Here is an 11,364-nt window from a genome sequence, read left to right as displayed (position 1 = left end):
GGGTTAGATTCCTCATAACACAGTGCCAGATGGAGGCCAAGCCTCTGGCCGTCCACGGCGGGGGGGGGGAGAGGGGGGGGGGGCGCGGGGGGGGGGGGGTGGGGGCGGCTGCCACCCCTGCCCGAGGACAGTGGGTCCCCGCCCCTCGCCCTGCGGCCCCTCAGTCTCCCTGTTTGTCTCGAGTAAGGACGTGGGGTTAGAACACCTAACCAGCCGCTCTCCCTGTTGTTATGAGGAATCTAACCCTTTCTTGTGACCTCCCCGTCTGTCTCCTGGTCTCTTGTCTGTCACAGATGCTCAGCTGCTCACTGGGGTCCCCTGTGGGTGCTGGGTACACGATGACCTTTTTAGGTATTTTAGGTGTGCTTTTCTGTGTCTGTTTTTCACCCAGCATGGAATATTTCTGTAATTAGAACAGAAAATGTTATTTAAAAAGTGGTTGCCATGGCAACTGCTCCCTCCCCAAGCTGCTGCCCGGGGAGCCGGTCCTCTCTGGGACGCAGCAGGTGGGGGGGACTTGGGAAGGGCCCAGCCCCTAACCCCAGCCTCCCCCTACAGTGCAGCGGGAGCTGTGGCCACGGCCGAATGATTCGGCACGTGTACTGCAAGACCGGCGACGGCCGGGTGGTGCCCGAGTCTCAGTGCCAGATGGAGACCAAGCCTCTGGCCATCCACCCCTGCGGGGACAAGAACTGCCCCGCCCACTGGCTGGCCCAGGACTGGGAGCGGGTGAGTGCCCGGGGCCAGCAGCCATCTGTTCCCGTGACCACCTCGTCTGCCCACCAGCCGGCCGGTCACTGACTTGCCCTCTGGACCCGTGGTTCTCACGGTGGTCCTGCTTCCTTCGCTGCTGCGGGTGGACCCACTATTAGCCATGTCCGCTTGGGACAAATGGTCACGCACCATTCTGTCTCAAAACAGTTGGTTTTCTGCACAATTGCTTTTGATTCAATGTGTCTGGGGCCCGATGGTTTTCGACCAAAGAGCTCACCTGTCTGCCAGGGACACCTACGTTTCCACCTGGTCCTTATGGACCAGGCCGTATCGCGCAGTCATGTGTGCGATGTTCTGGTCCTCCTGGCCTCTGGCCTCTGACCCGGCCCCATCTGTCCCCTGGCCTCAGTGTAACACCACCTGTGGCCGAGGCGTGAAGAAGAGGCTGGTCTTGTGCATGGAGCTGGCCAACGGGAAGCCACAGACCCGCAGTGGCCCCGAGTGCGGGCTGGCCAAGAAGCCCCCCGAGGAGAGCACCTGCTTCGAGAGACCTTGCTTCAAGTGGTACACCAGCCCGTGGTCCGAGGTGAGCATGCCGCCAGCCCCTCTGCGCTCTCGGGCCGGCCCTGATTCCATCCTGCCATAAGCGGCCCTCACTCATCCCCGCTGTGGTCTCCTCATGTGTCCTTAGCAACAACGCCCCTCCTGGGCCCCCAGACCTCTCTCCACCTAGTGATCCTGTCCGCTTTCAAGGGGTGGCAGAAAGGGAGGCCCGAGTGGTCTTTGAATGTCGCTGGGGAGGGGGGAGAGAACGGGAGCCCCGGGGCCAGTGCCGCTGTGGCTAGGCCATGTGACCTGGGGTCTCCAGAGTCTCCGGCCTCAGTGTCCTCATGGGCACTCATACTGGGGGGAGCAAGGGGGACACGAGATGGACACTGCAGGGTGTCGCGTGGGACGGGGAGCCCCGGACACTCGGCCGTGATGTTCTGCTGTGTGCCTCGACATGCACACCCCAGGCTTCCATGGTCTTGGTCGCTAGGACATTGGTGGCCAAATGCCCAAATCTTAGAGTTCAAGGTGAAGATTTGGGGAGTGCGTAAGACAGGGTGAGTCTGGGGGTCCCATGAGTGCTGCTCCCCCACGTGGGCTCAGGTTTCCCAGCACAAAGACTTAAGGTGACGCCAGCCTTGCCCCACATGGGACCTCTGCCTCCTACAGCACGCACGCTCGTTTAAGAGCAAACCGCGCCCATCCATCCACTTTGCGTGGCCCACCGAAGGACCCACCTGGGGAGAAGGAAAGGGGCTGAGGGTGGGGGTCAAGGCCCCACCCTCCCCTCCCACCCAGCCTGGCTGGGAAGGGAGGGTGGGGAGGGCATCAGGTGTGGCTGAGGGGCTGTGAGGGAAGAGCCAGCTTCAGAAGACAGGGCGGCTGCGGAGGTGGGCCTGGGGCCTCCCAGGTGCGGGTGGTGTGCTGGGGGTTGGATGCCAAGACTTGGAAGTGAGGGGAGCCACAAAGAGGGAGCAGGTCCCCCCAAAATGGGCTGAGAGCTCGGGGGGACATCCCCGTATTGCCCTGTTGACGATGGGTGGGTGCCGGGTGACTGACGCAGACCGACCGCGGTGGGCGTGTGGACCTCTGGCATCTTGTCCCTGCGGCCGCCCCCCCTGGGACGCGGGCTCCATAAGCGTTTACTCCTCCCAGCGGTCCTTCCTCTCCAGTCCCCGCCGGGCAGAGGGTGCCCTCTGGGGGCACAGTCAGAGGCTCCTCAGGGTACGCACCTGCAGTGGGCGGTCCTCTGTGCCAGTGCCAATCTGACCTTCTCTTGCCCCTGACGCTGGGAGTGGGCGGGTGGTCCTCTTTGCTGAGTCTAAATCAGTTAAGTGGGGTGGGTCCAGGCCTGGGGCCTTCCCCCACCTTGGACCCCTTACGGAACCGAAGGCTCAGGTCCCAGATGTGCCTGGGTGATGTGGGGTCACCCAAGCTGGGGAAGCAAGAGGGATCCACCGCCTGTCGGGTCTTGGCAGGAGGCCGGCGGGGCATCTGGGGTCAGCAGATGTCCCTGGTGTTCGGGGTAGCTCAGCGGGGTTTTCCAAGGGGAACATCTGGACGGGGGCGCTGAGGGCGGGAGTGGCGACTTTGGAAGATGGGTTTAACTGGCCCACGACAAACACAATTATTTTACTGGAGTGGAAACCAGTGTTCTCCGTCAGCCATGGCCCCGTGAGTCTGGAGACTCCCGTTCCACGGGCCCCGGGAAAGCTGAAACCAAAGGACCCACCAGGGACAGCGGGGGGGGGGGGGCACGACTTCATGGTGCGAATGGTGAAGCTGAGCAGTCCTGGGTGGAGATGAGTGTCAGGCTTTGCGACCCCCACCCAGGCCGGCCTGCTGCGACTCAGCAGCCTGGGGGGAGGGGTGGGCTCCCTCTTCGGCCAGAGGCCCTGTCTTGCCAGGTGGGGAAGGGGGCTTAGGTCATGCTGTCCCTCTCATCAGTGCACCAAGACCTGTGGTGTGGGCGTGCGGATGCGAGACGTGAAATGCTACCAGGGGACAGACATCGTCCGGGGCTGCGACCCGCTGGTGAAGCCCATCGGCAGGCAGGCCTGTGACCTGCAGCCTTGCCCTACGGAGCCCCCAGGTGAGAAGGGGGAGGCCGACAAAGGTGGGCAGAGCCAGAGACCGAGGGGTGAGCAGGTGTCAGCCGAGGTGCCAGGAGGATTCAGTGGTTTAGTGGCTGTGACGGCAAGTCCTACGGGGAAACAAGGCTCCACCCCCCCCCCGCCCCCCCCCCGCTGCAGAATGGCTGAGCCTGGCTGGGAGGTGAGGTGAGCAGGGCAGCAAGTGAGACCCGACTGGGCTCAGGGTCCCCGGGAGCCGTGCGAAGACGGGCATCTGGCTTCAGAAGATGGGGCCGGCTGTGGGTGAGGTCCCCCAATCCAGGATGACTCGGCCTGAATAGGGCGCTTAGCTCAGGGGCCGGGCGCAGGAGGCTGGCCGGTGAGGGCCGACGTGGGGCTTGAGTGCCTGGAAGAGGGGCTGGGTGCTGGGCTCCGCAGGGGCACCCGGGAAGGTGATGAGTGACTTCGTCCCTGCTCAGCAGAGGGGACGCCTGTGTGCCTGTGGGCCTCCTGGGAAGTGAAGTCAAGGAGTCTTCCAGACCTGGCTCTGGGCATTGCCCTTCCCGTGCACAGATCAAACCCCTAGGGGGATACTGGGCCATCCTGGGGAGCTGGGAGCAGGGGCAGGAGAGGGCTGGCAGAGGAGCAGTGCTCAAGGGCCCGAGGCAGGCTGGGGGGCCCCACTGCCCCTGCACCTGGGATAATGGGCAGGTAGGGGCCACCTGACCCCGGGTGCTCCGCTGCCTGGACCACCTGCGAGGAGCCCCAGCTCCCGCAGATGGGGAGACGAGGTGGGGGTCCAGTCCTGTTGAGTTCTCAGCTCTCGGCCACCTCTGATGCCCTCCTCCCCTCCCCCACACCATTTCCCTCCCCCAGATGACAGCTGCCAGGACCAGCCCGGCACCAACTGTGCTCTGGCCATCAAGGTGAACCTCTGTGGCCACTGGTACTACAGCAAGGCGTGCTGCCGCTCCTGCAGACCCCCGCACTCCTAGGCCCTGTGCCGCCTCTCAGACACCCGAGCGCCCCGCCCCTGGGGGCCCCCCATGGACACCCTTCCCGAGGGCGCCGGGCTGTGAAGACTGAGCCTCTGCTCTCCCCCTGGGGACGGAGAGCACCCCAGCAGAGCCGCCCTGCCTGGGAAGGCGTTCTTGGAGCAACGAGGACGGTGTGTTTGTGGTTCCCACCCCCCAGCACCCGGCCCGGCACCCGGCCCCACCGGAGGAGCCTGGGAACGTCCTCTCCCCCCGCGGGGCTACGGGGTCGAGGAGGGCTGGGGCGGTCAGGGGGTCCAGAGGCCACCTCGGACCCGGTTCCCGTCTAGGCGAGCTCCTTCCAGAGGAATCGTAGCTCGCAACTAGCATCCACTTGCCTCGTTACACGAAGCTGTCGCGCACGAGGGACCCGCTGCACTTTACGCGAGGAGGCACTGTTTCTCACGCTAGGGTATGGTCGTCCGTCAGTCAGTACTCCTGTATGTCAATAAAGTGGTCGTATTTATGGCGGCATCGCGGGCTCCTGGTGGCTCCGGCAGGAGGGGTGGGGTGGAGTCGGGCTCAGAGAGCCGGGCCATCCAGCCCGTCCAGCTCGCGAGTTCCGGAAGGTTTGCTGAGGCCGCGGGGAGTGCTGCGGCGTCTCCCTGGAGAGGGGCCCGTCAGGGGCAAGCAGACAGAGGTGGGGCCCCTGTGGGGCTGAGGGGGACAGGGAGCATCAGGACTCTGATGTACTCTGAACCGAGCCAGTCTCATGCCCACTCACCGGTGTGGAAGCTGGGGACGGGGCTCGGGGGGCGCTGGAGGGATTGCGTGTCCTGAACCTCTGGAGAAAAGGCCCCGCCTCCGGGTGTGTGTAGGGAAATCAGGCAGGTGGGGCACTCAGGAGTGCCCTCTGTCGCTACCATTTCTGGACCTCGTAGAAGGGCTACTTAATCTGGACTTGTTGAGGGAGGAGGGGCCCCAGGAGGGCTTCCTGGAGGAGGTGATATTTAGGCCAGTCCGGCAATAGGAGTCCTTCCCCTGGATGAAGGGGTGGGGAAGGGGTGCAGAAGAGGAAGCAGTGAGCACAGAGCTTCCGGGGGGAGCGAGCCATGGAGAAGATGCTGAAAGCAACTTGCTCTGGCTTCGGTGGAGGGAAGGAGGACCGGGGTGTCCACCCACCTCTGGATGTGAGAGGGCCTCAGGGCCCAGGAGGCTACAGGAATTGTCTCCTTCAGGGACAGGCGGCTTCCCGGGGATGCACGGCCTGCTGCTCCCCAAACCGGGGCCAGAGCAGGGTCACCGCACGGTGTTCAGGACGGCATTAGGGGGGCTGTTATGGGGGTGGTTGTTGAAGGCCACTGAGGCCGTGGGGTCCCCAACTCAGTTCCAGGAGAGGTGGGTCACCTCAATCCAGGGGTCTAGGCCCCCGATGCACCCTGCTGCTGTGCCCCGTTGTCATCCTCTCCTCTCCCTCCCCCCACCTTGGCTGGCCCCCGCCTTTCCAGCAACACGTGCACTCACTGTGGGCGGGGCTCTGTGTCACACACGCCCTAAGAGCCCCGTGGAGCGGGCATCGATCTCACCCCTGCTAGCACAGGCCCAGAGACCATCCAGCCCTTGTCCCAGGTGACCCAGCCCGTCTCCTCTGCCCCGTGCTCCAGGACTTCAGAGTCTAGGCCAGTGGCTCCCAGCCGCGGCCCATAGACAGGACCGCCCTGGGAAACACCCTGAGACGCGGCGTGCTATGGCTGATCCTCCTGGATGGGAAAGGACAGGCCGACTCCGTCCTGCACGGGGCTGCACGCCACGCCTTCCCAGGAAGTGCCGGGAGGGCTCTGGGCTGGCCTGGAGCCCCGGGGGACTGAAGGTGGCGGCAGCGCAGTGGTGCTGGAGATGACTTTTATTGGTTTTCGCTTTTCCCAGGGAGCACCTGCTCCCCGCAGGTCCCCGCAGTGTGGCTGTGTGAGCTCACACGGAGGGGTTCTTATCTCATTTCAAGAGGATCTATGAATCTACACAGAGACTAGAGACCGGAGAAGGAAAGAGGAACCCGGAACAGGACTGCCGCAGGGAGTGCCACCTCCCGGGGCTCGCCCCCCACCCCAGCCCACCCCCCAAGCAAATGCACAAAACAAAGTCATGAGGCCCCACAAAGGCGGGGAGCTCGGGCTGCGGGAAAGTCGGGGACGGATTCCACTGGTGTGTCCAGACTGAGGCAGGAGGAGAAAGGAAGAAGGAGAAATAATCCAGAGAGCTAAAAACAGTCAGTCTTCCCCCGCTCTGCTCACGCCCGACCACTCCACCCTTCGGAGCCTCCGGCAAGAAGCAGGCGCTCAGGCTGCCCGCGGCTCAGGGACCCTCAAAGATCAGTTTGCTTTTTAGGAAGGGGCTTAACTGGGGAGCTTGGCCTGTCTCCCTGGCAGACAGGGGTGACCCAACCCTGGGGGCTCCGTGGCGGGCCCCAAGAGGGCAGGGGGCTCTGGGGCCCTTCTGCAGAGCAGAAAAGGCTGCCTCTGGCTGGGTGGGGGAGCTGGGTGGGGGAGCCATGCCTGGGGCCCCTAGATTTGGAGCATTTTCCTGGGGTGGCCATTGGGCATCGCTTCCCTAGCTGGAGGGAGGGAGCTGGAGGGTGGGCTCCCAGGGAGACCCCGGCCCTGCTGGGAGGTTGGCGGCGAGTGGGCTCAGAGGTCCTCCATGGACCGAGGGCAGGATCACGGGCCTTGCTCCCAGATCCCCCGCTGAGACACAGGGGCTGGGTGGGAGAGCTTGGGGTGTCTCCCCTGGGGACCAGAGCTTGAAGGGCTCCTGGAGGCTGAGGCCCAGTGGGTGGGAGGGCCTGTCCCAGGCCTCACGGGGAGACAGGGGGGCTTTCAGGTCCTGATCCTCGCTCTGTCTGCCCAGCCCCCAGGAACTTCAGATCTGGGCGCGTCCCAAGGATGCTCCTGAGGGAGGTGGTCGGCACGGGGCTTCCTCCTCCCTCTGTGCCTCCCTCTTTCACCAGAAAGCCAGCTGGGGCTGTGAGCGGCCCCTCCAGCTCTTCAAGGGCATCTGCAGAGGGCCCGGCCCAAAGAGTGTCTCAGCAGCCTGGCACTGGAAGCCAGGGGTGCGTGTGAGCGGGGGAGGGCGGCGGCGGCCCCTCCCAGGACAGGATACTTGGTCTGTACCTGCTTCCAGGCCAGTGGCATTGCAGCTGCCAACTCCTTGTTGAACAGGTGGGAAGGCAGAGGCCCAGGGATCGGGGGACGGGGTCAGGTTCCCAGGCAGGGATGGCCACAGTCGGGGGCAGGGCAGCCACATTGTCGGGAGCCTGATGCCTCCACCCTAGAGCCCTGCCCTGTCCTGTGACCTGCTCACCCCGAGCCTCGGCTCACCTGTGCCTGCCTGCCCCGGGCTGCGCAGCCCCTGCCTCTGGTGGCCACCCGGGTGTTCACTGCGCCTTACCCCTGCCGTGAGCCACCGAGCTCCCCGGTGGGCCCCCATGGTGACAGGGAGGTGAGGAGGGCTGGCCCGAGCCCTGGTCCCAGCCTGGGGCCAGGCCGGTGTGCCCCGGACACCCCACCATGGTCTGGGGAGCCGTGGGGCGGGCGGGGCGGCTCAGACGTCGGTGCTGACGCTGCGGCTGCGGGAGAAGGCCTCCCGCATGGCCGACAGGCGGTTGGGGTTGAGCGCCTGCAGCCCCCCAAAGCCCCCGGGGGACAGCTCCGCGTCCTCCTGGCCGATGCTCTGGTAGGCCACGCGCTCCCCGCCGTTGCGCACGCCCTCGTCCTCGGGCTCCTGCAGGAAGAAGGTGGGCGGCTCGTAGTGGGAGCAGCTGCGGCAGAGGGCGCGGGTCTGTGGGGTCTTCTGGCTGAAGGAGGTGGAGGCGGCCGGGTAGAGCGCCGGCCCGTTGGTCAGCACGAGGTTGTGGCTGCCGGGCAGCGGGGGCAGGTGCGAGTGCACGGCGAAGTCAGGCTCCTCCTCGTCCTCCTCCGACTCGTCCTTCTTGCAGCAATAATACTGCAGGCAGAGGGCTGGTGAGCCCCGGCTCCCGCCCAGCCCCCACGCGGGGCGGCCACGTTGCAGGGAGCACGCTCCGGCCAGACCCCCCGCCACCCCCACCCCCGCCGAACGCTGCAGAGAGGACCTGGTGGGTTTCATCCCTGCAGGAGGCAGGCCAAGGATCATCGCCATTTTGCAGGTGGGGAAACTGAGGCACAGAGGGCTCAGGCAGCCTGAAGGTGGGTGCTGGGCTGGGCTGCCTTGCCCTGCACTCAGGGCTTCCCCTCCCCTCGGGGAGATGTGGAGGGCCCAGGGGCTCCCCCGCGCTCCCCTGCTCAGCAGCTGCGTGCCCCTGGCTAAGTGCCTCCCTACGCCTCCTGGCCTCTCCTAGGCGAGGCGCCCCCGGTGGCCCCCGTCCTGAGCCCCCACATCTGGGTCCCAGGCCAAGGCCGTCTCCTTTGCACCTTCTGCAGGACCCGACCCTTTCCCTCTTCCCGGGCCCCAGCCCTCGTGGGTAGGGTGGGGGCTCCCTCCTCACACCCGCCTCAGTGCCCAGGGGCAGTACCTGGAGCCGACAGTAGCACAGAACGGCAATGATGCAGAGCAGAATCACAGTCGCCAAGATGCCCCCAGTGATGACCACTGTCCCGGCTGTCATCCGCCCCCTTCTCCATCAACAGCCTGCAACACATGCCACCGGCGTCCCTGGAGCACCCTCGCTTCCTCACGGCCAAAGCAACCCTCCCCGCTCGGGGAGTCGGGGAGATGGGTTGCAAGGGGGACATCGAAACCCCAGGGCGTCCGCACAGGAGGGAGGGGCAGGAGGAGACCCAGGCCGGCTCTGCCCCTGCCTCTCTGGGCCTGGCCTCCACACCTGGAAGGGCTGATGCTAGCGGCACGCCCCGGCCTGGCTCCCGGGGCTCCCAGAAGATTCCGTGAGGGCACCCTTCCGCACCCGGTGTAGCACGCTCTCAGGGAACGGCGCCCTTCCAGCACGGCTCTCCCGAGCTCACGCATTTTTAAATTCACCCAAACACAGTCAAGCTGAACATATGGTTTTGTAACCTAACAGGATCTTCCTTATTTTTCCATATCATTACATTTTCTCCCGCGACATGATTTCTAGGCATATCCCATCCTATGACATAACCGATCTGGTTTCTCGTAAACGTTTTTTGTTGGGGTAAAGCACGTATAGCGGTGGTCTGAAAAAAGATATTCCAAGTGGATGTGTTTCGGTAAGCACTGTTGTAGCTAAATTCTTAAAAGTGGGCTTTCTAGGGCAAAGGACAAGGCCCTTTGTAAACTCCGTCACGGCACAAGTCACAGACACCAAAACAGGACGGACGTGCGTCCTTGGCCGCGCTCCGGTTAGCCGTTCCGACCGTCCAGCCGGGCGCCGGTGAACCCGGTCTAGAATGAAAGCTCCCTGCGGGGAGCCGTCACCGACACCCGTTCTCTCCAGGGCCTGGTCCGAGTTACAAAGGTTGACGACGGCTTGCGACGTTCCGGGATGGCAGCAGGCCTCTCCCGCGAGCCGGCGGTCGCCGGCTCCTACACACGCTGCTCTAATTTGCCCTCCCTCTTCTGCAGGGGTATGGCGTGGGGTGGGGGGCGAAATTAAGGATAGTACAGGAAATCCCAGAGCGTATCAGTTTAGTGCAAAATCGGACAGATAAAGACTTAAAAAAACAAAAATACCCGGTCTGTGTTCAGCTTCCTTCCATCAGCTCCAAAATGCCTTTTTACAGTTGGTTCAACTCAGGCTCCAGTCGCATTTGGCTTTTTTGACTCTAGAACATGTCCGTTCCCTCCCCTCTCCTCGCCCACTCCCCACCAGGCTGTTTATCGAAGAAACTGGGTCATTTCTCTGAGAATTTTCCCTGTCCTGGAGCTGGCTGGGTCTCCTCCAGTGGCCGTGGCCGTGGCCCTCTATTGCTGTTTTGTCCCCACACATCATTTCCAGGGACTGAGACTCTGGACGTCGTGTCGAGAATAACCAGTGGGGTTCAGCTGCTGTCGGCCCAGTTCCTCCACCGGAAAGGTCCGCATTGGCCCCTCTACCTGGTCGAATTAACAGATTGTGGGGTTGTCCCCGAGACCCATTATTTCATCAGGGGTCGCATAGAGTGACCTTTTGAACACTCTAATCCCTTCTGCTTTTCTCAACCCTGGTCCTTCTCTAAGGAACTCTCCTCCCTAATACCTACATGGTTATCCTAAAACACAGTCTGCAGGGGAAAGGCCCCAACATTCAGTTATCAGTTTTCACAACATGTTGGGTCCCCAAGAGCTGTGTGGTGGTTTCCTAATATCACTGTGATCTCATGGATTTTTATATATTGAATGTACTTTTTGGGTGTTCAAAGGATCCCATTGGGATTCTGGGTTTGGAGGCCCCTCCATGTTCACTCCTGTGTCATTTGGATGGGACCCCCCCCAATCCTTGATAATAGTTGACTTTTAGGCTTGCAGGTCCCAGCTCATCTTAACCTCGGTACCTACTGTTCCTTTGCCACAGCTGGAGTCTCTTCGTGGAAAGGGGTTCGTAGAGAACATAGTCTGAGCGTTCGGGGTGTTAGTGGCCCCTGGGTTTTTATTGGTTCTAGGCTTTTTCAGATACCAGAGCCAGGGAAGGAATGAATGTATATATATATGTAGGTATGTATGTATATGTATGTATGTATGTATATACATACATATATATATGTTTTAGGAAGAGGAAAATAAAACATGAATCTATGTTGACTTTATTCCTTATTTATTTTTCCCTACTATATACAATAATTTAAAAATAACATTACCAATATTTTTACTAACACATCTATTGAATGGAACATGGTACTTACTGTGTTACTCTTTTTTGTTCTTACCCCCTAGGGGTGGATGGTAAAAAGACTGTCTCAAAGTCACTCGAAATAACTCCTAGGATGGCTTTTCCAACTCGATACTCAGACTCATTTATTCCAATGAGTTCTTAGGTTTTTTCCCCTTAATCGATATAGCCTCTGCCTTGTAATGGTAGAGAACATTTGGGTCCAAAGTCAAAAGCATAAAACCAGGTGCATTGGGTC

General features: G+C 62.0%; 2 protein-coding genes across 5 annotated transcripts in view; one reads left to right on the top strand and one right to left on the bottom strand.

Moving 5' to 3' along the window:
- Nucleotides 1-4,412, top strand: part of ADAMTSL2 (ADAMTS like 2) — a 31,933-nt gene extending 27,521 nt beyond the window's left edge. For both annotated transcript variants that reach the window (XM_032866243.1, XM_032866242.1), the window contains exons 16-19: nt 559-729; nt 1,124-1,300; nt 3,211-3,355; nt 4,212-4,412. In XM_032866243.1, the coding sequence (XP_032722134.1) occupies nt 559-729; nt 1,124-1,300; nt 3,211-3,355; nt 4,212-4,330 (612 nt within the window). In that variant the 3' untranslated portion in view covers nt 4,331-4,412. The remainder of the gene's footprint in view (nt 1-558; nt 730-1,123; nt 1,301-3,210; nt 3,356-4,211) is intronic.
- Nucleotides 4,413-7,642: 3,230 nt separating this feature from the next.
- The window catches only part of FAM163B (family with sequence similarity 163 member B), a 26,894-nt gene continuing 23,172 nt past the window's right edge, over nt 7,643-11,364 (bottom strand). For 2 of the 3 annotated variants that reach the window (XM_032866265.1, XM_032866266.1), the window contains exons 2-3: nt 8,856-8,971; nt 7,643-8,308 (exon numbers count right to left, since the gene is read on the bottom strand). In XM_032866265.1, the coding sequence (XP_032722156.1) occupies nt 7,907-8,308; nt 8,856-8,948 (495 nt within the window). In that variant the 5' untranslated portion in view covers nt 8,949-8,971 and the 3' untranslated portion in view covers nt 7,643-7,906. Of the gene's footprint in view, nt 8,309-8,855; nt 8,972-9,319; nt 9,340-11,364 lie in introns of those variants that run through there. The other variant, XM_032866268.1, reaches the window with a different exon arrangement.

This window comes from Lontra canadensis, unplaced genomic scaffold, assembly GCF_010015895.1.
Source record: "Lontra canadensis isolate GAN:19392208 unplaced genomic scaffold, GSC_riverotter_1.0 scaffold30, whole genome shotgun sequence".
Taxonomy (NCBI): Eukaryota; Metazoa; Chordata; class Mammalia; order Carnivora; family Mustelidae; genus Lontra; species Lontra canadensis.
Note: the sequence above shows the minus strand (reverse complement) of the source record. Positions and strands in the feature narration are given on the sequence as shown.